The sequence below is a fragment of the Hypanus sabinus genome, chromosome 1 (assembly GCF_030144855.1).
Source record: "Hypanus sabinus isolate sHypSab1 chromosome 1, sHypSab1.hap1, whole genome shotgun sequence".
Taxonomy (NCBI): domain Eukaryota; kingdom Metazoa; phylum Chordata; class Chondrichthyes; order Myliobatiformes; family Dasyatidae; genus Hypanus; species Hypanus sabinus.
In genome coordinates this window covers 151,192,245-151,215,888 of record NC_082706.1, presented here as the reverse complement: position 1 = coordinate 151,215,888, position 23,644 = coordinate 151,192,245, and the positions used below count along the sequence as shown (strand labels likewise).

The 23,644-nt window shown below is 38.4% G+C and overlaps 1 protein-coding gene across 2 annotated transcripts in view; it reads left to right on the top strand.

Moving 5' to 3' along the window:
* LOC132399104 (copine-3-like) overlaps window positions 1-23,131 on the top strand; it is a 56,938-nt gene extending 33,807 nt beyond the window's left edge. For both annotated transcript variants that reach the window (XM_059979072.1, XM_059979078.1), the window contains 8 exons: window positions 2,915-3,001; window positions 4,112-4,171; window positions 6,135-6,268; window positions 11,476-11,530; window positions 11,617-11,668; window positions 13,691-13,824; window positions 18,531-18,767; window positions 21,537-23,131. In XM_059979072.1, the coding sequence (XP_059835055.1) occupies window positions 2,915-3,001; window positions 4,112-4,171; window positions 6,135-6,268; window positions 11,476-11,530; window positions 11,617-11,668; window positions 13,691-13,824; window positions 18,531-18,767; window positions 21,537-21,644 (867 nt within the window). In that variant the 3' untranslated portion in view covers window positions 21,645-23,131. The remainder of the gene's footprint in view (window positions 1-2,914; window positions 3,002-4,111; window positions 4,172-6,134; window positions 6,269-11,475; window positions 11,531-11,616; window positions 11,669-13,690; window positions 13,825-18,530; window positions 18,768-21,536) is intronic.
* The last annotated feature ends 513 nt before the right edge of the window (window positions 23,132-23,644 follow it).

Genomic DNA, 23,644 nt, shown 5'->3' with positions numbered 1-23,644 from the left:
CTACATGAAGAGGAGAATTGTTTAGGCAAAGAAACTACAAACTAAACACTAAAAGCCAGTGTTGTATGGCTTGATATCTTTTGGTTGCACGGGCAATGTTGGGTTGAGCGGCCTGTTTCTGTGACTGTCTGTACGAAGGTTTTTATAAACGTTCACATGTGCTGTCTGGAAAGGAATAGTAGCCATGATTCTGGCTGCAAAGCAGTTTGGTGGCTTGTTTCACCACAGTCTCGGAGCATTCTAATTCTGTGAATACCTTCAATCCTGTAAATCCCACGTACAAGTCTTCCAAAGTGAGTTTACACCTTAAATCAGCACAACTTAGTCGTTTCTGTACAAACAGTGTTTCGTCTGCCTCGTACACAACTTCATCATTAATTGAAAGTATACCATATTTTTTTCTTGCCCGTGCAGTTCTTTCTCAGCTTCACTCTTTTTAGCCAGAAAAGGAGTTTACTGGGTTTGCAGTAGACTCTTTAGTTTTGATCTGTTAATGTGCAAGTTGCACCTTGTGATGCCAGTGAAGTGGTGTTTCAACATGTTGTCATCCCTTTTTAACAACGTGTTGATGTGAATATGTTCTTTTGAATCAGTGTGAGTCATCTAGGTCTGTTCTCCCTCCTAAAATTGCCTGTTTCATAGTTTGCTGCTATCCTGGGTTTTGTACTTGCCTTTCATTGTGCTGCATCATGATACCAATGAACCCTCAGCCGAATACTTTTGTCAGTGCTTTCCATCAACCACTGACTCCCTACCCGTCGGTGTTAATACTGCATATTGGTGCAGTGATTATGATCAATAACACTACTCAAAAGTTGATCAAATAACTGCTTTTGTTCAAGAAATTGTACTTTCTCAGTTCCCTTTTGTTTGAATGAACTGCCAAAGTAAAAAGCCTTCCTTTCTCCTGCTGTTTTAAGTTGTCAGTATATTAGCTTGTCTTAGTTTTCTCTCTGAAAGCTGTCAAAATGAGATCTTTTGACAACTCAAACGCTCAGTTGTTCTTAGTTGACAAGGCTGGCATCTGACTGAATTCACACCCTTGTGTTGCAGATTCCATTTTGAAGGCTTGGATTTTGCTAACTGCAGCTATATGTGTTGCTTGTAGTGAATGAAATTCTCTACATTTCCTAAAAGCACTTGTGATAATACAGCATTCAACACACACATTTGAACTTTAGACTTTGCATGTTCAACAGGCTTGACTGAGTTCATTAATCTGGTTTATCTTTACAAGAAATTCTCCAAAAAGGCATCATGATGCCAATACTGGAACCTCCTATAATAAAACTATGTACCTGCTGATTTTCTTTCCTTGATTCCAGATTATATCTTTCAGGTATTTTTAATGTCTTTGCATCAAATTTCTGCATAACATGTTTAAACAAGATAACCCTGGCCTTATGTGGTGAGTGACAGTTTGCCATGAAGTCCCTGGGTTCTGTTACAGAGAACTTTCAATAAGCTGATTTGTTTATTTGCTGCTTTATTTGGCAAAGCATCATGGACTAGGCCCTTCTGGTCCTTCGAGCATCCTCCCCCCGGGAATTTCATAACCCCAATCTAATTACAGTACAATTTACAATGAGAAATTAACCTACCCAGTACATCTTTAGACTGCAGGAGGAAACCAGAGCACTAGGGACAACCCACACATTCCACGGATACTCCTGATAGAATGGTGTTTTCGCTTTATGTGCGTCTGCAAAGAATATAACACTTAAACATTCTAAAGTAAGAATTGACAGTTGGATCCAACACTTGTCACAAAAAGTTATTTTAAAATGAATAAGTAGGGTTTTAGAAGGGTTGGGATCCTTAAGGTTGCTGTGGTAATGAGGATAACTCCTACTACCTATTAAATGACCCTAAGGGCATGTGCTTCAAATAGCCTCTGTCACAAAGACCAGTTCCTGGACTTCACGTGTGGTTTAGCTACTAAGCCTGGCAGGATCTTTTCTACTGACAGAAGAAAGGGCAAAGGTGAGTTATTGGCGCCTTAAAACCAGTTGCTTCAGGCGGATGTGGCTTGTCAGCCATGGTTGATGGTTCATCTAGAAGGAAAACTTTGATCGCAAATCTCCACTGCTTTGTGTCCATACCCACTTTTGTAGAAGGCTTCAGGAGCAAAACCTGAGGGGAAAAAAATCTGGAGTTGGAGCCCCCAAGGCAGTCCTATATTGAGATCGATGCTGACTGGCAACCCCTGCACTGCTGCTGGTACCAATCAATCAGTCTCTGCCGTTCTTTTGGATTCAACAGATGCGTGGTGAGGGGGAGCTTGCTACATGTGCAACAACTTGCTTTCCATATTGTACCGATGAGGCCTGCTCATCTAGGCAGCTGGGACGCAATATCCATGGCCAACTCTGACTGGCAGAGGTCTTCACCTCATTTCAGGATTGTTGAAATCAATCAGGAATGTTGAAATCAGCTGTACACAGTTGTTCCATTAGAAGGAAAGCATTTAGTCAAATCAATCTAGTCTTGGTCTAGCTGAATGTTTGCAGTTTATTTAATCAAAATATAAACTTTCCTGATAAGTTTTTCAATATTTTGTTATTTCCCCATATTTGTTGAGATGGTTGCTCAATATCCAAAATCATTATGAAAAATGCATTCTGTAACATGCCAAAGCTTCACCACACAGCACAACTGTGAATAAACTTCTCTCTGATCTGCTTTAGGCAGGGACAATTTCCATGTGAGCTGGTACTGCTCTTCCAGAAAAGGTTTTAAGTATTCCTGGCTAACGTGGTGAAATTCCAAATAATCTGCAAGGATAATGCTGTAGGATTACTTGACGCTAATCCTTTTCCTTTTTTTTTGGTTGAATATGTTTCTGTGTTTTTGAAAACTATGAATCAGCCTAGTAAAAATGTTGAATACATTTCTCATTGAGTTTTCTTTCCAGGTCGAATTTGAGTGTATTAATCCAAAGAAGAAACAGAAAAAGAGAAATTACAAGAATTCAGGAATAGTGAGCTTTAAATTGTGCCAGGTAGGTCTTGCCCTTTCTTAGAACACAGACATTACTATAAATTCGTTCAACAGTTTGTCGTGCCTCTACTATGGTGAGTGCGCCCATCTTCAATGGTATTTCCCACCCATTCAATCAATCTAATCATGTGCCAAGCTATAACCTAATTGTGTATAGATTTAGTGGAATTTAATATTTTTTATTTTCAACACAATAAAAATATTTCTGTCTGCAAGCATTCATTCAAAAGAGGAATTTCAGTTGTAACTTCATTATTGGTTGTAGTTTATATTGAATGATTAATTTAAATTATGCAGATTTTGAAACCTCGGTTAAGGGGTATTCAACCTACACAAGTATATTTCATCATAAGTTCTATTTAACTTTATAAATAGAAGGAACAGTTCACATTTGAGAAATATTATTCTTTTGCCTGCAGTAAATTAAATTGATCGATTATGTCATGGCTTATCATAATGGCCATTAGAGTCCCTTGTTTAATGACCTTGATTCTGTTTGTGTTGTATTTTGTTCAATGGAACAAATTCTATGATTTACCATAGTTACAGATAAAAAGAAAAGTCAACTGGACTTTGAGATCTCTTGAGGATGTGCAAGGCTCCATCACAGTGCACAGTGGTTCAGCCAGTAAACCTGCCTAGCAATGCCAAAGATCCATATTTAATCCTTATGTTGGGTTCTGTCTGTGTTGAACTTGCAGGTTTTCCCTATGGCAATGTGGATTTTCTCACACATCTAAAGGTGTGTGGGTTAATTGATATTATAAGTTGCAGATGAATGGTAGAAATAGAGGGGTGGAGGTATTTGATGAGACAGCAGGAATAATAAAGACATTAATGTAGTAAATGGGTGGTTGATGGAAGTGAGCCGTTTCAGGGCTGTATCCCTCTGTTCTGTAGTTCCTGGTACATCTACAATATCCAATTTGTCAAAAGAGATGCTTAATCCATTACAATTCGAAAATCTATGATGCAGCCAATTACGTTGAAACAACTAAATGCTTTGAACAATAATAATGAGATAAGAAACCGGTGCCTTGAGTTATAAATCAATGAATTAAAGGAATTATGACAAATGCTAAATTTAAAACTTTAAACATTGACTTTACAGATTGTGAAAGAATATTCTTTCTTGGATTACATCATGGGTGGCTGTCAGATGAACTTCATTGTGAGTAAATTATTTAAGTGTGAAAATCTGATCAAAATTTTTGAACTTTATAGATATTAAAAGCTACAAACCCATAAGATTTAAAATTCCCATTTTGCATTTAACTACCTTCCTCTTTTTTTAAGATGCTCCTCAAAGCCTACCATTTTAATCAAACTTTAATTTCCCACCACAAGCGAGAAAAACTGCTGACGATGGAAATCCGTGCAACACACACAAAGTGCTGGAGGAACTCAGCAGGCCAGGCAACATTTAGGAGAAGAGTACAGTCGACTTTTCTAGCCTGCTGAAGAGTTTTGGCTCAAAACATCGACTGTAATGTTCCTAGATACTGCCCGGCCTTCTGGGTTCCTCCAGCATTTTGTGCATGTCGTTTTAATTTCCCACTCCCGTTTCATCTTCATATGATCAGTGACATTTTGTTTATGATGTTTATTTTGTGAAGATTCTCAAGATGCTATATACATGTTGCTGTTTTTGCTGAGTTACCCTTGTAATTTACCACCCTTGCTATGTCAAGCTTTAAAAATGAACAGATTTCAACATTGTTTTATACACTTGCAGCTTTTCTTGCAAGATGTAATTTTGAATATACAGTTGATTCCGGTTAATAGGGACTCATTGCAACCAGTACATTTTGGCCCAATAAGCAGCTGCCCCAATTAGCTAAAGTTTCATGGTAAAAGGCATAAAAAAGATAAAACTACCAGTAGCAAATTATGCCTTTAAATGAAATAAAACAAATTAGAACACTACAAATACTACAGTATTATAAAATTGTACTAGTTCCTAATAGTTATCAATGGAATAATTCATCGCTGCTGCGTTCTTTCGATGAACAATATCAGTGCAGTCATCATAGAAAGTAGTCATAATAGACTACTTCCATTGCCTTCCTGCATGAAGTCAAAATTAAAAAAAAACAAAATTATCAAAAATTACTGCTTTTTGAATCTGTGTCTGTCAGTCCAAATGGATAACATAACACAAGCACACACTACTGACACTATTTTAAAAGCTGTTCGCTCCTCAATGTCTAACAGCCATTTCTGGCATCTCCAAGCCTGAATGACTGAAACCCCAATAAGCAAAGCAGTTCTGTGTTGTCTTTCTGCTCATTTCTCACCAAATATTTGTGACAAAAATCACTGCTTTTTGAATGCAAACACATGCCACTGATGCTACTTAAAAACTGTTCGGTCTGAACACGCAGTAGAGTCTAAAACGGCCAGACAAGTGTAGGCGATTAATGCTAGTTAGAAAACATTCACTTTAAGCAGAGTGTAGAGTCTAACAGCTGCACAAGTACATGATGCTAGTTAGAAACCATTGGGCAGAATCTTCTGTCCCAACTAAGTGACAGTGTCCCAAATAAACAAAGTGAATGCCAAATTTATTTTCTTCATTAGTATTTCTTAAGAATTGTCCCAAGTAAACGGCTGCCCTGATTTAACTGATAAACTGTATTCTGTTAGTTGGGCTATCTAAAATTCCATTTACTCTGTGGAATAATAAATGCTTATACAGTCCTCTTTGAAAAGGACAGTACACACTGTCATGGGTTTCTACGATGTCTGAAGTTTGAAACTATGATTAGATGAGAACTTACAGGCATGGAGCAGATGTAGATTAGCATTTTTTTGTAAAATCTTGTGTATGATACCTGGGGCACCCAGAGACGCGCCTCTAAGCTCGATTGACTGGTTCATCGAAACACTTATTCTAGAATTGGGAAGTGAGGAAAAATTAATAGATGAAAATCATTATTGTTCGATATAAAACACCTTTTAAGTGTTTCTGTTAATAGGAAAACTTGACTTTTAGTGGAGAACTTAAAACCAAATTTGGTATTTATTTAAAAGAGTACTATAAGGATAGTGAAGATTTAAGATTTCTATTTTTACATTCGTGTTGTTTTATGCTGTTTTGTCATTTATAGTGTATGCTTTCTTCTTAATTGCAGGTTGGCATTGATTTCACAGGCTCAAATGGAGACCCTCGTAAACCTGACTCTCTGCATTACATTAGTCCTAATGGCTTTAATGAATACCTTATGGCAATCTGGTCTGTTGGGATGATCATTCAAGACTATGATACGTAATGCATTCCTCTTTGTTTATCCTTAAAGTCAGGCTTGGTTGTATTATGTGAAACCTTTCTTGGTTTGTTTGGATTATACACATGTCTCTGCTTAGAATGGGGATAAGTGAGCTGATTCGAAGCCTTTTCTTACCCCAATACAGTCACAGCATTAGAAAGTGCAAGATCAGACTGAGGCAGTTGACTCTCCCTCTGGAACGTAATTTCATTTCTGCATAGTCATTCACAGCTGAATTGGAGTGCAGTTCTGTGCTTTGTTGGCACACTGAATTGGAAATGAAATGAAAATGATGTTTAGTTTTGTTTTAATTTTATTTATTGTTATACATTTAAAATGCAGCGAAACACACTATCATTGATGCTTGATTTCAGCTTATACAATCAATATAAAATTATATAATTCAAGTAGGCACTCTTTCAAATGAAAACTCCTGCACAAGTGCAAGAAAATGCAGAGATTTCAGTTCTGACCAGAAATCAGTCCTTTGATTATATTTAGTTGCAACTAGATGTGGAATTAAGCCCTGGGTCAGGTTAGCCCTAAGGATATTGAATGGAGAAACCTGTTTGAGGGGCTGCTTTGTGCACCACTGCTCTTGTGTTACTGTATTATCTCCCTTCCTAATCTCCAGATATTTAATCATTTTTTGGACAGAAGTTTCTTGGATTTGGACTGATAACTAAAACTGAAATTGCTTAAGTTATTACATCTGATATATTTTCTCTTAAACCTACAATGCAGCTTCCAATATGTTCTAATCTTATCCAGTATACTTGAAATATGTTATCACTCAACTAGCTGTTGAGGTACTTACAGACCAATATCTCCACTATAAACTTATGAGAATTACAGTGATTGAGAAGTTGCTGTAAACAAAAATCAGTCATATTCTCCACTTCTGTCACCAATTAAGCTCCAGTTTAAATATTACATTTTGTGCTGCATATTTTATGAAATTCTGACTTTCCTCAAAGAAATTTTCATAAATTATTTTTATTGCATAATTTGAAGCCTCAAGTGATATGTGAATACAGAGTCTATACCTTTTAGCTAAAGTCCCTTTTGAATATCATCTTAATTTGGACTACAACGAATATCTAATCAACTATTCGGTGTAGTCCAAATTAAGATGGTTTTTTATATGTAGCATGATGAATGATTAAGTACCTGCATAAAAAAATTGACAAATAGTATGTCTTTTAGTTTTGAGGCATGAAGCTGCAGATTTTAATTAACTTTGTTTCATCTGTTAAATTTTGCTTTTGGGCTGGGGCAGGAGGGTTGTGGAGTAAGATTTGAGATTCTATTACCACTTAAAATTGTCTCAGTTGAATATTGTCCCTGGCAGTGTATTATTTTCCTTCTTAAGGTTGTTACGTACCCTGTAACTGGGTTTACAGACCAGCAGAAATAGAAGAGTCCATCGAAGTCTGGTGGTACCAAAAACTAAAGGTGTTTATTAGTAAAATAAGCAAAACAATACAATAATACAAATAAAACAGGTTAGCAATAATAAACATAGAAGTGTAGGAATAATAATTAATAATGCTAAACAAACTATCAATGTCTAGGGGTAAACGAATTGTCATAAGAGAATATAGAGTTCAGTTCAGTTCAGTTCATGTGTGCTGAGGTAGTTGCGGTTGTTGTATTGTAATTTGTTGGAGAGAGAGAGAGAGCGAGCAAGAGATTGAACAGCCGCAGCCAGCAAACCTTCTGTTGTATTCTGATTCCGTTGTACCGTTGTGGTCACTTGGGTATGACCCTCCGTTCTCAGCCAGACCGTTCTTCCGTGGTGGACTCGTCACTCTGGCATGAGTGGACACACACACAAGTCCCCATCGGCCCTGCCCTCACACTGTGAGCTTTGTTGACCGATCTCCTGATTCGGTCCTCGAAGCCCCCACCTTCCTGTGGGTGCACAACATGGTCAGTGTCCACTGGTGTGTCTGAGGGGTGTCTCCCCACACCTGTCTTTTATTCCGTCTGATGGGGTATCAGCCATCCATCAACTCAAAATGACCATGTCCATCAAATCAGGCCACTCCTGCTGTCTCCTTAGGAATGTTAACAAGCAAAGTAATGTCCTTGCAGTGAAAGGTAAACAATCCAGGAAGCCATAATACATAAATCAACTGTCTCTCTCTCTCTCTCTCTCTTATCCGTAGCAGCTGTCCCTGCCTCTGTGCTTCATCTCTCTCTCTCTCTCAGTAGCAGCATATCAATAGCAATAGTTCATAGTTCTCGGGGGGGGGGTGGGAATGGTTAACTCTTCACCCCATTTCCATCAGGTCTGTTCAGCACTCATAACAAGGTATTGTCTTAGAACTTGCAATTTAGCTGCTTAGTAGATCCTTCCATGTTTGATAATTTCCTTTCACAACGTTGAAATTATTTTCTTCTGCGTGCATAGTAAAATCAGTGCAGTTGTTGATTCAGGAGTTGGATAGGCTGCCCTCTTGTGGTGTATCTGATGTGAACTTGAGATTTCTGAAGGCAGTCAGATTTTGCTGGCTCCTCTGCCTCCCTTTTGTGTGGTTGGTTGCACTTGTTATCAACCTTTAATTTTTGATCACAAACTAATAATTGTCATTAGTAGAATACTGCACAGTTTTTTTAAAGCACAATTTCTCATAGAATCTGAGACTAGGAGCACAGAATAAATGTGACTTTGATATGTAACCAAGATTGTTATTTTTAGAACATTCCATTGGAAAGTACCAACATTTCAGATCATTGTTTTGCCAAATTTCCTCTACCAATATTGCTTCCACTGATGCGTTGAATTCCAGAGCTTGTTTCAACTTCCTGTTTAACATGCCAATGTTATTTGACTTGGACTTTCAAACAAAGTGGAACTGAAGCTGTGGTTATGTTCTGTGGGGGGGGGGGGGAAAGAGAAAAAAATGCTAAATATTCCATACAATGAGATTAAGAATTAAGCAATCACTACACAGAATTGTTGCTTGGTCTCATATTTTCCCCAAATGAAACTATTTTGTTAATCTTTTTACATTTACTTTGCCCACAATGACATCTTGTCAGAGCCAACTACAGTGTTGAGATGATGAATGATGGTCTGTATCTTAAAATCTCTCCTTTATTTTTCATCATTTTTGATTTAGTGACTGAAAATTTACAAATTAATTTTTCCTCTCGATGTATAGCCTATCTCAATTGAGAAGAATTGAGATAACATATAAAACTGCATGTGTAAAACTATTTAAAGGGAGAAGATTTCAGTCCGATATGGTTGTTAATCATGAGTTTCTGCCTGATTGTATATATTGAATATTTTGTGCTATTTCACTAGAAAATTAAGCCCCAAAGAATCTGAAGGCCTTGGTGGTGAAATTCCTTTATTCTTGATGTTGCAGAGTTTTGATTATGATTATCTCACTATCATTTACCATCTTTGCTTTCTATCCATTTATTTATCATGAGCAAGAGGATGGGACCACTCAAGAATAAATAAGGGAACATTTGCTTGGATGTGGAGAATGTGAGTGAGGTACTTAATGAGTACTTTGCTTCAGTATTTACCAAGGAAAAGGATATGGAGGACCAGGAGAACAATGCTGAGTGTATAAATACATTTTAGGCATTTAGAGGAAGTATTGAGCCTCTGGAATAAAGATGGATAAATCTCTGGGCTAGAAGAGATTTATCCCAAGTTATTAAAGGAGGCAAGAGACGAGATTGCTGGGCCTTTGACCAGTATCTTCATGTCTTCTGTAGCCATAGGTGAGGTCCTGAAGGACTGGTGAGTGGCTAATTGTTGTACTTCTATTTAAGAACAAAGGAAAATCCTGGAAACTATAGACCAGTGAATCTCATGACACTCGTAGGGAAATTGCTGGAGAAAATCCGTAGGGATAGGATATATGAGCATCTGGAAAACCATGGCCTAATTTCAGGAGAGCCAGCACAGACTTTGTGTGTGGCAGGTTGTGCCTTACCAACTTGATTGAGTTTTTTTTTGATGAAGTGACAAGAGAGATTGATGAGGGTAGGGGAGTTGATGTTGTCTACATGGATTTTAGTAAGAGATTTGACATAGTCCCTCACGAGAGGCTAATCCAGAATATTAGGATTGCAAGGGGTCAATGGCAAATTGGGGTCGCAGCAAGATGGCTATTTGGATTCAGAACTGGCTTATGCATAGAAGGTGGGGTAGTGGTTGAAGGGACTTAAGATTGAGGTCTATAATTAGTAGAGTTCTGTAGGGATGTGTGCTGGGATCTCTGCTATTTGTGATGTATATAAATGACCTGGATGAAAATGTAGATGGGTGGGTTCGTAAATTTGTGAATAATAGAGGTTGGAGTTGTGGACAGCTGAAGACTAGCAAAGAGTACAGCACGATTTAGACCGTGGGTTGTGAAGTGGTGAATGGAGTTTAACCCAGATAAATGTGAGGTGTTGCACCTTGGTAGGGCAAAGGCAAGGAGACAGAACACTGTTAAGGGCAAGGTCCTTAACAGTGTTGCTGAGCAGAGACATCTTGTGATCCAGGCTTGTAACTCCTTGAAAGTGGCTACAAAAGTCAATAAGGTGGTTAAGAAGGCTTATGGAATATTTGCTTTTATTAGTTGAGACCATTGAGTTCAAAAGTTGGGAGGTTATGTTGTAACTTTATAAACCTCTAGTTGGGCCACGTCTGGAGAATTGCATACAGATCTGGTCAGCCTGCTATAGGAAGAACGCTGAGGGTTTGGAGATCATGCAGAGGGCATGTGCTATCACAAGGGGCAGGATAAATTTGGGTTGTTTTCTCTGGCGTGCCACAGACTGACAGGAGTTCTGATAGAGGTTGATAAGATTATGAGAGGCATAGGTAGAGTAGACAGAGAGTACTTGTTTCTCAGAGTTGCAATGTCTAATACCAGAGGGCATGCATTGAAGGTGAGAGGAGGTAGAGTCAAGGGGATGTGAAGGGCAAGCTTTTTACGCAGAACGTGGTGGATGCCTGGTATGGTGGTAGAGGCAAATACACTAGAGGCTTTTAAGAGATGTTTGGATAGGCATTTGGATGTAAGGAAGCTGGAGGGAAATGGGCATGGTGTAGGTTGGAGGGATTAGTTTTTGGGTGTTTTTGGTTTACTTTCTAGCTGGTTTGGCACAATATTATTGGCAGGATGGCCTGTGCTGTACAGTTCAGTGTTCTATGTTAACATGTTTTTGATAATTATTTTTTAAACAGAGACAAATTGTTCCCTGCATTTGGATTTGGAGCTCAGATACCTCCTAACTGGCAGGTAATAGTGGAATGTTTAATAAAAGAAATAATAAAAAAATTACTTTGGTGTGAAACTCATAGTTCGCATTGGGCATTTACCTTTAGGTATCGCATGAATTTCCACTCAATTTTAACCCTACAAATCCATTCTGTGCAGGTATGGCATTTCCTTTGTTTCCCCCTCAATATCTTTTAAAAAAACTGTCTTCACTAATAAGTGAACTTTCACAATGATGCTAATCATTAATTTGTTGTGAAGGCTGAGATATTTTAAAGTCCTGAAATTTAATTTTTAACTATACAGCATGAGCAGCGAAAGATGTATAGTATTTATTACAATGGACGAATGCTTCAGAAGATACATGATAGAATTTGGATTTTATGATGCATCCCAAAGCACAAATTTAGAAGTGAAATATTTCTTAATGAAATAAGCATTCTTTGAACAGGCATGTAATTATTGTACTGTATACATTTGTAAGTATAACCTAATTTAAATGCTGAAGTGCACTATTTATTTGTGCAAACTGATTAGAACATATGGCACTAACATTTACAGCTGATCTATTCAAAGCATGGATACTAAGATACCAAGTTTCAGCATTAAGGAATATTTTTTGAAGGACAGGCCAACAATATTGCAATATTTTGTGAAACATTAGAACATAATTTAAGAAGTGGAGGTTGGAGTAGGTCATTTGCCCACTCCTCATTCTTGCTGTACTCTTCATTAGGATTATAGCCAATCATTTACCTCAATACTACATCCCTGCACTTACTCTATATGCTTAGGTTGTCTTGATATATCTAAAAATCCTTTTCTTATATATTCATAATGATTGATCCTCCTCCTTACTGTCCCACACCGGAGGCTAGACCCAGTGGGGATCTTGACACCCATTTATTTTGAGATTATGACCTTGTCCCTAGATACTCCAGAAAGGGGAAAAATTGAAAATACACGTGGACTAAGATGTTAACTGCCCTGTGCTGTCATCAGTGGGATCATCAGTTGATCTGCCACCTGTCTTCATGAGTTTCGGCCCGCTAATGATCAAGGTTCCCTCGAGGTATTGGGCTCTGGTGAGCTTAAAAACTTGGCATCTGCCTCTATCAGAGTTGTTGGTCGCTCCCATCCAACAGATAGTCTACTCTTCAGGTATCTATGCAGCTACTGAAGAGTTTACAAAAGACGGACACACTGTCTGATTATCCGCCCCTCTGGACGTACTTAGTCCACACCCATGATGACCCTGTCTCTGCTGCCTCAGCTACAGCCCTGCTAGTTGACTTGATCTCTCTTCTAGTAAAGCCAAGGTCATGCAGCCACTTCTGGAAAGTGAATGCAATAAAGCCACGGCAACTACTTCAAATGGATAGAATGAGACCTTCCACCCTCTGTCTCTGCACTCTGATCTTAATTCTGCATATTTGGTTAACTTGTGCTCATGGGCTTTATCAATGTTGTCTTCCTAGGGGACTGAGTTCACCAATAACCACTTTTCTACTGGTGTCAGACCACACGATTATATCTGATGCAATGTGGTGAAAGCTATTTGCTCCAGGAAACTGCCTTTCCCATCCAGGTCGGCCTTGACACACCAATCATTGGCTGAAGTATGCTTGGTTGTGGGTTTGCACTGTACACCCTTGACTTAATTCTACAGCTACCCTGCATGGATTATGCACATTTCAATAACATCAATTTATTTCCAAATTCTGGAGAGTACAGGCCTAGACCCCCTTATTTCATATTCAACACTTAATCGTCCCAATAAACACTAGTCCCTTAGTTGCGAGAGAGTAAAGAGACGAGACAATGTTTGAGATGTCTTTATATAATTGGAGAATTTTGTAACTTAAACATAACAATGCACTTTCCTACTGGCACATTGTATAAATTAATGAAAACACTGGGGTGTTTGTACAAAGTCTTTTCCAAATCTGAATATTACAAAAAATTCTCTGCTGTTCTACTTGTTTGCAAGGGGGTTACATCAATGGAGATGCAGCTTTATTCTATGATGTCACATCCTTAAAACGCTTATTAACTAAAAACAAGAATGCATTTTGCACATGATGTATTTGCAGTTCTGCAAAATGGATAAAGTTGTTGTGAAACTTAAAATGAGGATGTCAGTATGTTCTCTCTCTCCCATGGAGTTTGATTTTTCATCAGGAGTGCAGGGGATTATTGATGCCTACCGAAATTGTCTGCCTCAAGTGAAGTTACATGGGCCAACAAACTTCTCTCCGATTATAAACCATGTGGCAAGATTTGCAGCAGCAGCAGCACAGCAGCCAATTGCATCGGTGAGTCATAGAGACATAGAACATCACAATGCAGAAACAGATGCTTCGGCCCATCTAGATCAAGCTGAATCTGCCTAGTTCCGTTGACCATAGCCCTCCATACTCCTCCCATCCATGTGCCTAACCAAATTTCTCTTCAGTGTTGAAGTTAACCTTGCATCCACCACTTGTGTTGGCAGCTCATTACACACACTCACCACTCTCTGAGTGAAGTTCTTCCTTGTGTTCCCCTGAATCATTTCACCTTTCACCCTTAACCCTTGACGTCTAGATCTAGTCTCCTTCAACCTCGGGAAAAGCCTGCTTGCATTTAGCCTATCTATACCCTTCATCAATGTGTTCAACATGACATCCCAACTCCTGTACCCAATGCATTGATTTATGAAAGCCAACATGCCAACAGCTTTATTTACAACCCTATCTACCTGTAATGCTACTTTTAAGGAATTATGGATCTGCAATCCCAGATCCCTCTGTTCTACCACACTCCTCAGTGCCCTACCGCTCACTGTGTAAGACCTACACTGATTAATCCTACTGAAGCGCAACACATTAAATTCCATCTGCCATTTTTCGGTCCATTTTTCTAGCTGGTCCAGATCCCACTGCAAACTCTGATAGTCCTCCTTGCTGTCCACTACATCCCCAGTCTCGGCATCATCTGCAGATTTGCTGATCCAGTTAACCACATTATCATCTAGATCTTTGCTATAGATGACAAACAACACCAGACAGAGCACAGACGCCCAGTCAAAGAGGCAACCATCTACTACCACTCTCTGGCTTCTTACATGAAGCCAATGTCTAATCCAATTTACTACCTAATTTTGAATGCTGTGTGACTAAACCTTCTCCAAACTCCTGTGTGGGACCTTGTCAAATGTCTTGTTAGAGTCTATGTAGATAGCATCCACTGCCTTGCCTTCAGCTTTCCTGGTAACTTCCTCGAATAACTACAAGATTGGTTAGATACGACCTATCATGAGCAAAATCATGTTGATTATCCCTGTCTAACCAAATATTTACTGTATCTATCCGGTCCTTTGGAATACCTTCTAATTCACTAGTCTATAATTTCCTGACATTATTACAGCCTTTCTTAAACACCAGAACAACATTAGCTATCCTGCAATCCTCTGGTACCTCATTCGCAGCTAAGGATGTTTTAGATATCTTTGCTAGGGTCCCTACAATTTCTGCACTAGCTTTCCACAGGGTCCAAGAGAACACATCGTCAAGCTCTGGGGATTTATCCATCCTAATTTGTCTCAAGACAGTGAGCATCTCCTCCTCTCTAATCTGTATAGGGTCTGTAACCTTGCTGCTGCATCTATAGACTTAGTGTTCATCTCCCGAGTCAATACAGATGCAAAAATTCATGTAAGACCTTTCCCATCTCATTTGGCTCCACAGATAGATTACCACTCTGATCTTCCAGAAGACCAATTTTGTCCCTTGAAATGGTTTTGCTCTTAGGAAGAGTTTTGCCTTTGGCCATCAAATTTTACAACTCCTCCCTCAGATTGTCAGACACCCTGAGCCAATAGGCTGGTCCTGGACTTATTTCCACTTGGCATGATTAACTTATTATTATTTAATTATTTATGGTTTTATATTGCTATATTTCTACACTATTCTTGGTTGGTACGGCTGTAACAAAATCCAATTTCCCTTGGGATCAATAAAGTATGTCTGTCTGTATAATATCTGTAGAAGCCCTTGGGATTCTCCTTCATCTTGTCTGCTAGGCAATGTCATGACACTTCACCCTCCTAATTTCCTTCTTAAATTTTCTTTTACATTTCTTACACTTATGTACCTCATTTGTTCGTACCTGCTATGTACCTCCTTTTTCTTAACCAGGACCTGAGGTTCCCTAAACCTGTTATCCTTGTTTTTGAGGCTGACAGGTCCTTGCAAACTCTAATCTCAAAATTTCACCTTTTTAAATGCCTCCCACCTATCAAGTACAACTTTGCTGGTAAACAACCTGTTCAAATTCACACTTGCCAGATCATTTCTGATACCATCAAAATTGGCCTTTCTCCAATTTAGGATTTTAACCCGAGGACCAGACCTAACTTTCTTCACTATTGTATTGAAACTAATGGCATTATCATCACTAGATGTAAAATGTTCTTCTACACAAACTTCTGTCATTTGCCCTGTCTTATTCCCTAATAGGAGACCTAGTATCACACTGTCTCGAGTTGGGACTCCTATGACTGATTAAGGAAACTTTCCTGAACAAACTCTTTCCAGTCCAGCCCTTTTACAGTATGAGAGTCCCAGTCAATGTGTAAAGACCCTTCAGCAGGACCCTTGTGTTTCTTGCAATAGTCTGATCTACAACGTTGCTCCTCTGAATACTGTGGACTGTTGGGTGATGTATAATATCCCATTAATGTTGTCACATATTCCTTATTCCTCAATTCCACCCAAAAAGCCTCACTAGACAAGCTCTCCAGTCTGTCCTGTCTGAGCACTGCCGTGACATTTCCCCCTCAGCCTTCATCACATCTAGAGCAACAGAACCCAGGAACACTGAGCTATGAGTCCTGCCTCTTCTGCAACCAAGTCTCACTAACGGCTACAATATCTTAATTGCACGTGCAGATACATGCCCTAAGCTCATCTGCCTTTCCTAGACTACTCCTTGCATCAAAATATATGCAGCTCAGAACATTAATCCCATCATGCTTGTCTTTTTGATTCCTGACTTTGTATGTATGTAGGCTCAACAACATCTTTCTCCACAACCACTTCATTATTTGTTCTGGCACTCCAGACCCTATCCCCCAGCAATGCTCATTTTAACCCCCCCCCCCCCACCCCACACAGCACTGGCAAACCTTCCTGTAGAATGTTAGTCCACTTTCAGTTCAATTGCAAACCATCCCTTCTGTATAGTCCCACCTTCCTGGGAAAAGAGACCAATGAATCAAAAATCTGAAGTTCTCCTTCCTGTAGCAACCCCTTAGTCACATATTAAATTCTGTGATCTTCCTATTTTTCGCCTCACTAGTGGGTGGCATGGGTAGCAATCCTGAGATCACAACCCTGGAGATTCTGTCTTTTAACTTAACACCCAACTCCTTGAACTCACTTTGCTGGATCCTGTGATTGATTCCTACCCGTGTCATTGGTACCAATGTGAGCCATGGCATCAAGCTGCTCACCCTTTTAAGATGGTATGGACTCAATCTGAGATGTCCCTGACCCTGGGACCCGAGAGGCAACAAACCATCTGGAAATCTTGTTCTCGTCCACAGACCCTCTTTTCTGTTACCCTAACCAACAAATTTCTTATCACTACAGTTTGCCGCCTCTTCCCACTTCCCTACTAGGTCATAGAGCCAGACTCAAAACCAGAGACCTGACTGCAGTGGCTTTCCTCATTCCCACCAACAGTATCCAAAGTTGTATATCTGTTGAAGAGCCTGCCACAGGGGTACTCTGCACCTCTGCCTATTCCCTTTTCCTCTCCTGACAGGAATCTAGTTAATTGTGTTCTGCACTCTGTGTATAACTACCTCTCTGAATGTTCTGTCTACCAATCCCTCAGCTTCCCAAATGATCCAGAGTTCATCCTATTCCAGTTCCAGCTCCCTAACATGATCTGTTAGAAGCTGCAGTTGGACGTACTTGTAGGTGTAGTCATCAAAGACGCTTGACGTCTCCCTACATTCCCACATCCCACAAGAGTATTCCAGTATCCCATCTGGCATACCCACTACTCTAAATATGGAATGAGAAAGAATAAACAATGAAAAATGAATTTACCTACTGCCTAGCCTCTCCTCAATGAATCAAAGCCTCAAATCTGCACTCCCACACTGGCCGCTCTGCTTAAACATTGCATTTCTTTGCTAAGAGCCTAATTAATGGATAATCCAGTGTCTCCTCAGGACTGTGTAACACGTGTGCTGATTGACCTGCATGCTTCTTTCAAGTTCTCTCCCCCTCCAAGCAATCCGGTGTCTCCTCAGGACTGTGGTGTGCAAAATGTGCTTCCACATAAATGTTCAGGATGCATGGAATGTCCTGTCAGGGGTGGTGGTGGTAGAGGAAGATACATTGGGGACATTGAAGAAACTCTTAGATAGGCATGTGGTGCATAGAGAAAATGGAGAGCTCTGTAAGAGGAAAGGGTTAGATTGAACTTAAGAGTAGGTTAAACGTCAGCACAACACTGGGCCGAAGAGCCTGTACTGTTCTCTGTAAGCAGTCATTGAATTTATAGTGCAAAAGGAGAGACCATTCGGTTTATAAAGCTTGTACTCTGAAACAACTATCCACTTAGTCCCTTCTTCCTCTATCACATACATCAAGTAATTGCCTCTCAATTTAAATAATTGAAGTATCTTATTGGCAGTATAATTTCAGTAAATCCTGTGTGTCCTGTTTGGTCCTTGAAGTAAGTTCTAAGATGGTGTGCTTAAAAATTGATACATAGAGTATAATATTTTCAAAGGTTTTCCCAGCATCTGTCTATTCTCAGCTTGTTTCTCTATTACTTATAGTTTTAGCTGCACTTAAATCTTAATATAAGCTAGCATCTTTTGTGAATCAAAATCAACTTGAAATGTTACAACATCTGTATAAACAATGGAGATTTATGCATAGGTTAAATTCCACTTCAATACGGCTGATCAGTATGGGTAAGCTAAGTCACATGGTGAGATGGTTTTCTTTTCTCCTAACAGCAATACTTCATCCTGCTGATCATCACAGATGGAGTGATAACTGATTTAGACGATACACGACAGGCCATCGTTAATGCTGCTAAGTTGCCAATGTCCATTATCATTGTTGGTGTTGGCGGAGCAGATTTCAGTGCCATGGAGTTTCTGGATGGTGACGAATGTGTTCTAAAATCACCTACTGGAGAAATAGCCATCCGTGACATTGTCCAGTTTGTGCCTTTTAGGAAGTTCCATAATGTAAGTTCTGTATGGGCTTGAAACAGTGATACAATTACAAAAGTGTATGGTATTTTCAGGAAAGTACATTATTTATGTTCGACTCCTTTCATAACTGTCATAGTTGTGACCTGCTCATTTACTGAATGTGATGGAAAGTGCCCAGAAAGTGACCACTTAGCTCTACTTGCTTCATCAGATTCAAAAGTTCGAACGACTACTTAGCCAAACTCTGTATGCCTGCTCCTAAACCTTGATTCTTTCCTCCAGCTCTTTGGCTAAATTCCCTCTTTCTGTATCAATCAGGTCTATGCCAGCAACCAGAGAAACAATGCCAAGACCTAACTTCCTTGTCCTTATCTCCTGTATACTGACACATCACTATCCCAATCAAGTATCACCCCTTTCCCAACTTTTTGCACCATTAAGGGGCAAAGTACAGCAGGCAATTAAACTGCTAGCATTTCTTCTGGTCATGGGAGGAGTCCCAAACACCCAGCAGAAACTTGTGGTCATCATAAAGACAACAGCTAATGAACGCGCGTCCCTGGAGTACTGAGGTCCCAGTGCTATTTGCTGCACCATTTACTGAACTCATGCTCTTTTTCAGGCTTGAATTCAATATTTGTCTGCCTGACCTCAAAATTCCAATTAAAGTAAAATCACATCACAATAGCCCTATATTCCCAGGTCTTACAAACTTGCCAACTTTCATTGGTGTTCCAGTCATTTTCAAACTTCATGGGCTTTTGCTTCTAAACTAGCAAAGTTCCTTTGGCTAAGTGTTGTAACTATTTTTGAAACCTCTTCCTGATACTTGTTCATAAAGATTTTGCCCATATATGCATAAATAACAATGCATATTGTTTAACATTAATTCAGGTTTAATATTAAAGCTAATTATCATTATTTTAATGTCCTTCATACTCCTGCTATCTTTGTGATCAGATCAATATGTTTCTAGTTTTGATAAAGGGGCTTGAATCTGAAATATTAACTCTGTTTCTCCTACAAATTGCTGTATCATTTGCTGAGGTATTACAGTATTTTCTATCTCTTCTGTTCCTGGAATTCCAAAATGTTAGCATTTTTATAATTGTGTTATATCTCCATTTGTCTGATTCAATATCAGGTGGCTATTTTTCTTATACAGTTGAGTTCACATTCTAATTTCCATCCATGCTAATAGACAGCGATAGCTTTGTCTGGAAGATTGGGAACAATTTCTGAAAGACATTACTGGTTTCTTTTCAAGTTTGGAATTTAAAACACATGATTTGAGTCACTGCAGCTCATGATCATGCTTTTTTTAAAAAAATTCTTTCATGTATTTTACAAGGAATTATAAATTTTAGATCAGCAGTTCCCAACCTACAGAGCATGGACCCCTCAGTTAATGGTAGGGGTCCATGGCATAAAAATGGTTGGAAACCTATATAATAGATGCTTAATTATTGTCATTGTTTTTGCAGCATTCTTTTGAGAAGATCAGTTTAGGAAACTTGAAATATGGCCACATTTTGTAGCCATAGTTCCTGTTATTTCAGACAAAATGAGGTACAATGATAGATAGGTAGATAGATGAATGTTACTGCTGCAAAGTCACCAGTTTGCTTTTAATTAATAATTTGACCTTTTATACCCACGTCTATAAAATCTGTAATGTTTCACAATGCTCAGTTTACTCGATTCCCCGAGATAGTTGGCACTGCTGCTTCATTCTCTACCTTCTTAATATCACTCTGCTGAAATCCTTCTTTTTGATTAGAACATGTTACTTATTAGCAAAGGGACATTTTCTGTGCTGCTCTGTAATGAGAATGACATCATCATGATGTAATGGTCTAACCAGCTCTATTCTGTCTGTTTAAAGCATTTTTCAAAGGGCTATATAAAACTTAATTTGATTTGGTTTGCCATGCTTATTTTTGTTGTAAATCATTCTTTGCCAGTTCCACACCTTGGGTGTAGCACCGCTATTTGCATTTCTGTGCTCTACAGGGCTATGAGCTCTGTAAATATATTAGCCTTGGAAGGAGTGCAGCGTGGATTTAGAAAAATAATGCTTAGGCTATTTTTGAGTTATTTTGGAAGATTGTGTTCACCAGCAATTAGAAAGGTTAATTTGATGTAAATGTTCAAAATCTATGGAGATACTGAAAGGTTAAATAGAGAGAAGCCAAGACTCAAGCACATTCTAAACATTGAAGCCCAACTTCTGAGAGAAGTTAGAAAACACATGTGCATGCATCTAAAGGGTGGTAGAAATGTTGATGGCTTGTCAACAAATAGCAGAGCTACTTTTATTTTTTGTTCTGACATTATTAGATTTTAGATCGCCTAACTCATTAAGGGATATGGGCACATACAAATTTTAGTTAAGTTATAGATTAGTAATTTGGATAGGAAGAAAAGTGACTTGGCTCCAGATAGCAAGTTTCAAATTTTTGTGCAAGTACCTCTTCAAGAACTATAATTTTTATTAACAGTAGAACATCTTTAATCAAGCAAATAATTCTATTGTATGCTTAAAGACTATTAATTTGGACATCTCCCCCCCCTATAAATCCCAAATAATTATTAATTATTCTTAATTGTCCTGTTGTACATACTATTTACTACTACTATTCATTACAAATTACTATAAATGGCACATTTAGGCAGAAATGTAACATAAAGATTTTTACTCATGTATGTGAAATATGTAAGAAATAAAGTCAGTTCAATTCATATTTTATGCTAAATTAACTATTATTAAACTAGAATAATACTTTTTCTATGTCTCTGCAGGCAACAAAAGAAGCTCTTGCACAGAGTGTCCTTGCTGAATTACCTCAGCAAGTGGTGTGTTACTTCAACACACGCAAGCTTCGTCCTCCAAATGAGCCAAATCCTTAACTGTTCTAAATTCATAGCTAAATGTTTATAATGCATTACGCCAAAAAACATTTTCTTTAAATATCATCAGTAACACATGTATTAACATTCAGTGTATTGTATGTTACATCTGTAATTTTTCATAGTTTTATGAGTTAAAATATTTTGTTGCATTATAAATATTTTGTATGAACTTATAAACTATCTTTTTTTACAAGTGGGTGAGGTCAAATCATTGTATTATATTTACCATTGCTATCTGTAAAATTGTTCATTTGCCTTTGGTAACATATTTAGAAATTCTTAAAGAAGCAATCTTTCATTAGTCTTTAATATATTCTATAGTTTTTTTATACTATTGTTATAATTCATCTTTTGAATTTTAAGTTTATATGCCTGTATCTGGCACCAATGTAAACAACAGTTTCAATTGTTTGATTATGGAATGAAAATGATTTGCATATTATAACACTGTATAAGTACATCGTACTATGTCTTATGGAGTAATTTAACTTGAATTCTAAAAGACTTAGTGATTATACTGTAAATTTATCCAATTCATGATGTATATTACCATTTTTAAAAAGTGGTTACGTAATGATTAGAAGCCTTGGCTGTATTGATTAACTTTTTGCAATATTTATTTTTCCTAATTTTACCTTTCAAGTTTTTTTCTGTTTTATCAGTTAGAGAAAATTCCAGAAAAATAGTGAATTTCAAAGAACCTTTCAAACAGATTTTTTAAAAACATGCAGGATGTTTAACAAACAGGTGAAAATTGAATTGTTACAGCTGAAGTGTTGGGATTGATTTTTCCAGGGGTTGGGCAGTGCAGGCACATTCTTCCCAGGCAATTCTCAAATTTAGTATCAATGGGCAGAAATAGGAATTTGAAAGGGTGGGAAGTTCAAGGATTCTTTTATGGCCTGGGAATGCTTAGCTCTTTCTAGCCCACATTTGAAGAATGAAAGTCCCTTTCGTTTGGTAATATTTGTGATGCAGGTGATGTCATGGAACCTTAGCTTGCAATATCTTCAATATATTATTTTCAATTCTGTTGCAAGAAATGCAGATGGACTGAATCAATGTTGTAGAATATTACTGCTATAGGAATATAGCTAATCGTTTGCAGGCTTCCAGGTATTGAAATTGTGTCTCATTGCCTGACACTGTCTGGTGAAAGGCCATTAAACTTGATGCCAACCTTACACTGTGTATTCCCAACATTTGCCATTGTAGAATTGTGTATATTTGTAAATGTTACTCATTCATTATTTCATCAGATTCTCATATTTAATAAGTATTGCCTGTCAGAATTGCTGGAATTTATTCTTGTCATCTCATTACTGCCTCCAATTAATACACTCTGGTAATGTATGATAATGCATTGTTTTATAGAAAATATTAGATCTTAGTCACTTAGTTTTCTTGACCTGTAAAAGTTAATGGACAGCACTGTTAAACAATTTATTAAGCTACTTCAATAAACTTGTACAATTCATTTAGTATCAGCTCACTCCTCAACTTTCTTCTGTTATGTACCCCATAACTGGGTTAACAAACCAGCAGAAGTGTAGAACTAAGAATCAAAAACCAAGCTCTATCAAAGTCTAGGGATAACTGAATAGTCTTAAGATAATGCAGAGTTCAGTTCAGATTAAGTCGAGGTAGTTGCTGTTGTGACGAGAGAGAGCGAGAGTGAAAGAGATTTTTTATATATATATCTATCTATCTTTATGGGCAGCTGCAGCAGGCAAACCTTCCGTTGTCTTCTTGTCCCGTTGTACTGATGTGGTCATTCGGTTACGACCCCTCCGTTCTTGGCTAGACCGTTCTTCCGTGGTGGACTTGTCACTCTGGCGTGAGTGGACACACACACAAGCCCCCACCGGTCCTGCCGCCACACTGTGAGCTTTGTGACCGATCTCCTGATTCGGTCCTCCAAGCCCCCACCTTCCTATGGGTGCACAACACTCTTGCAGTGTCTCGAGGCGTGTCTCCCGGTGTCTCAGCAGACCCGT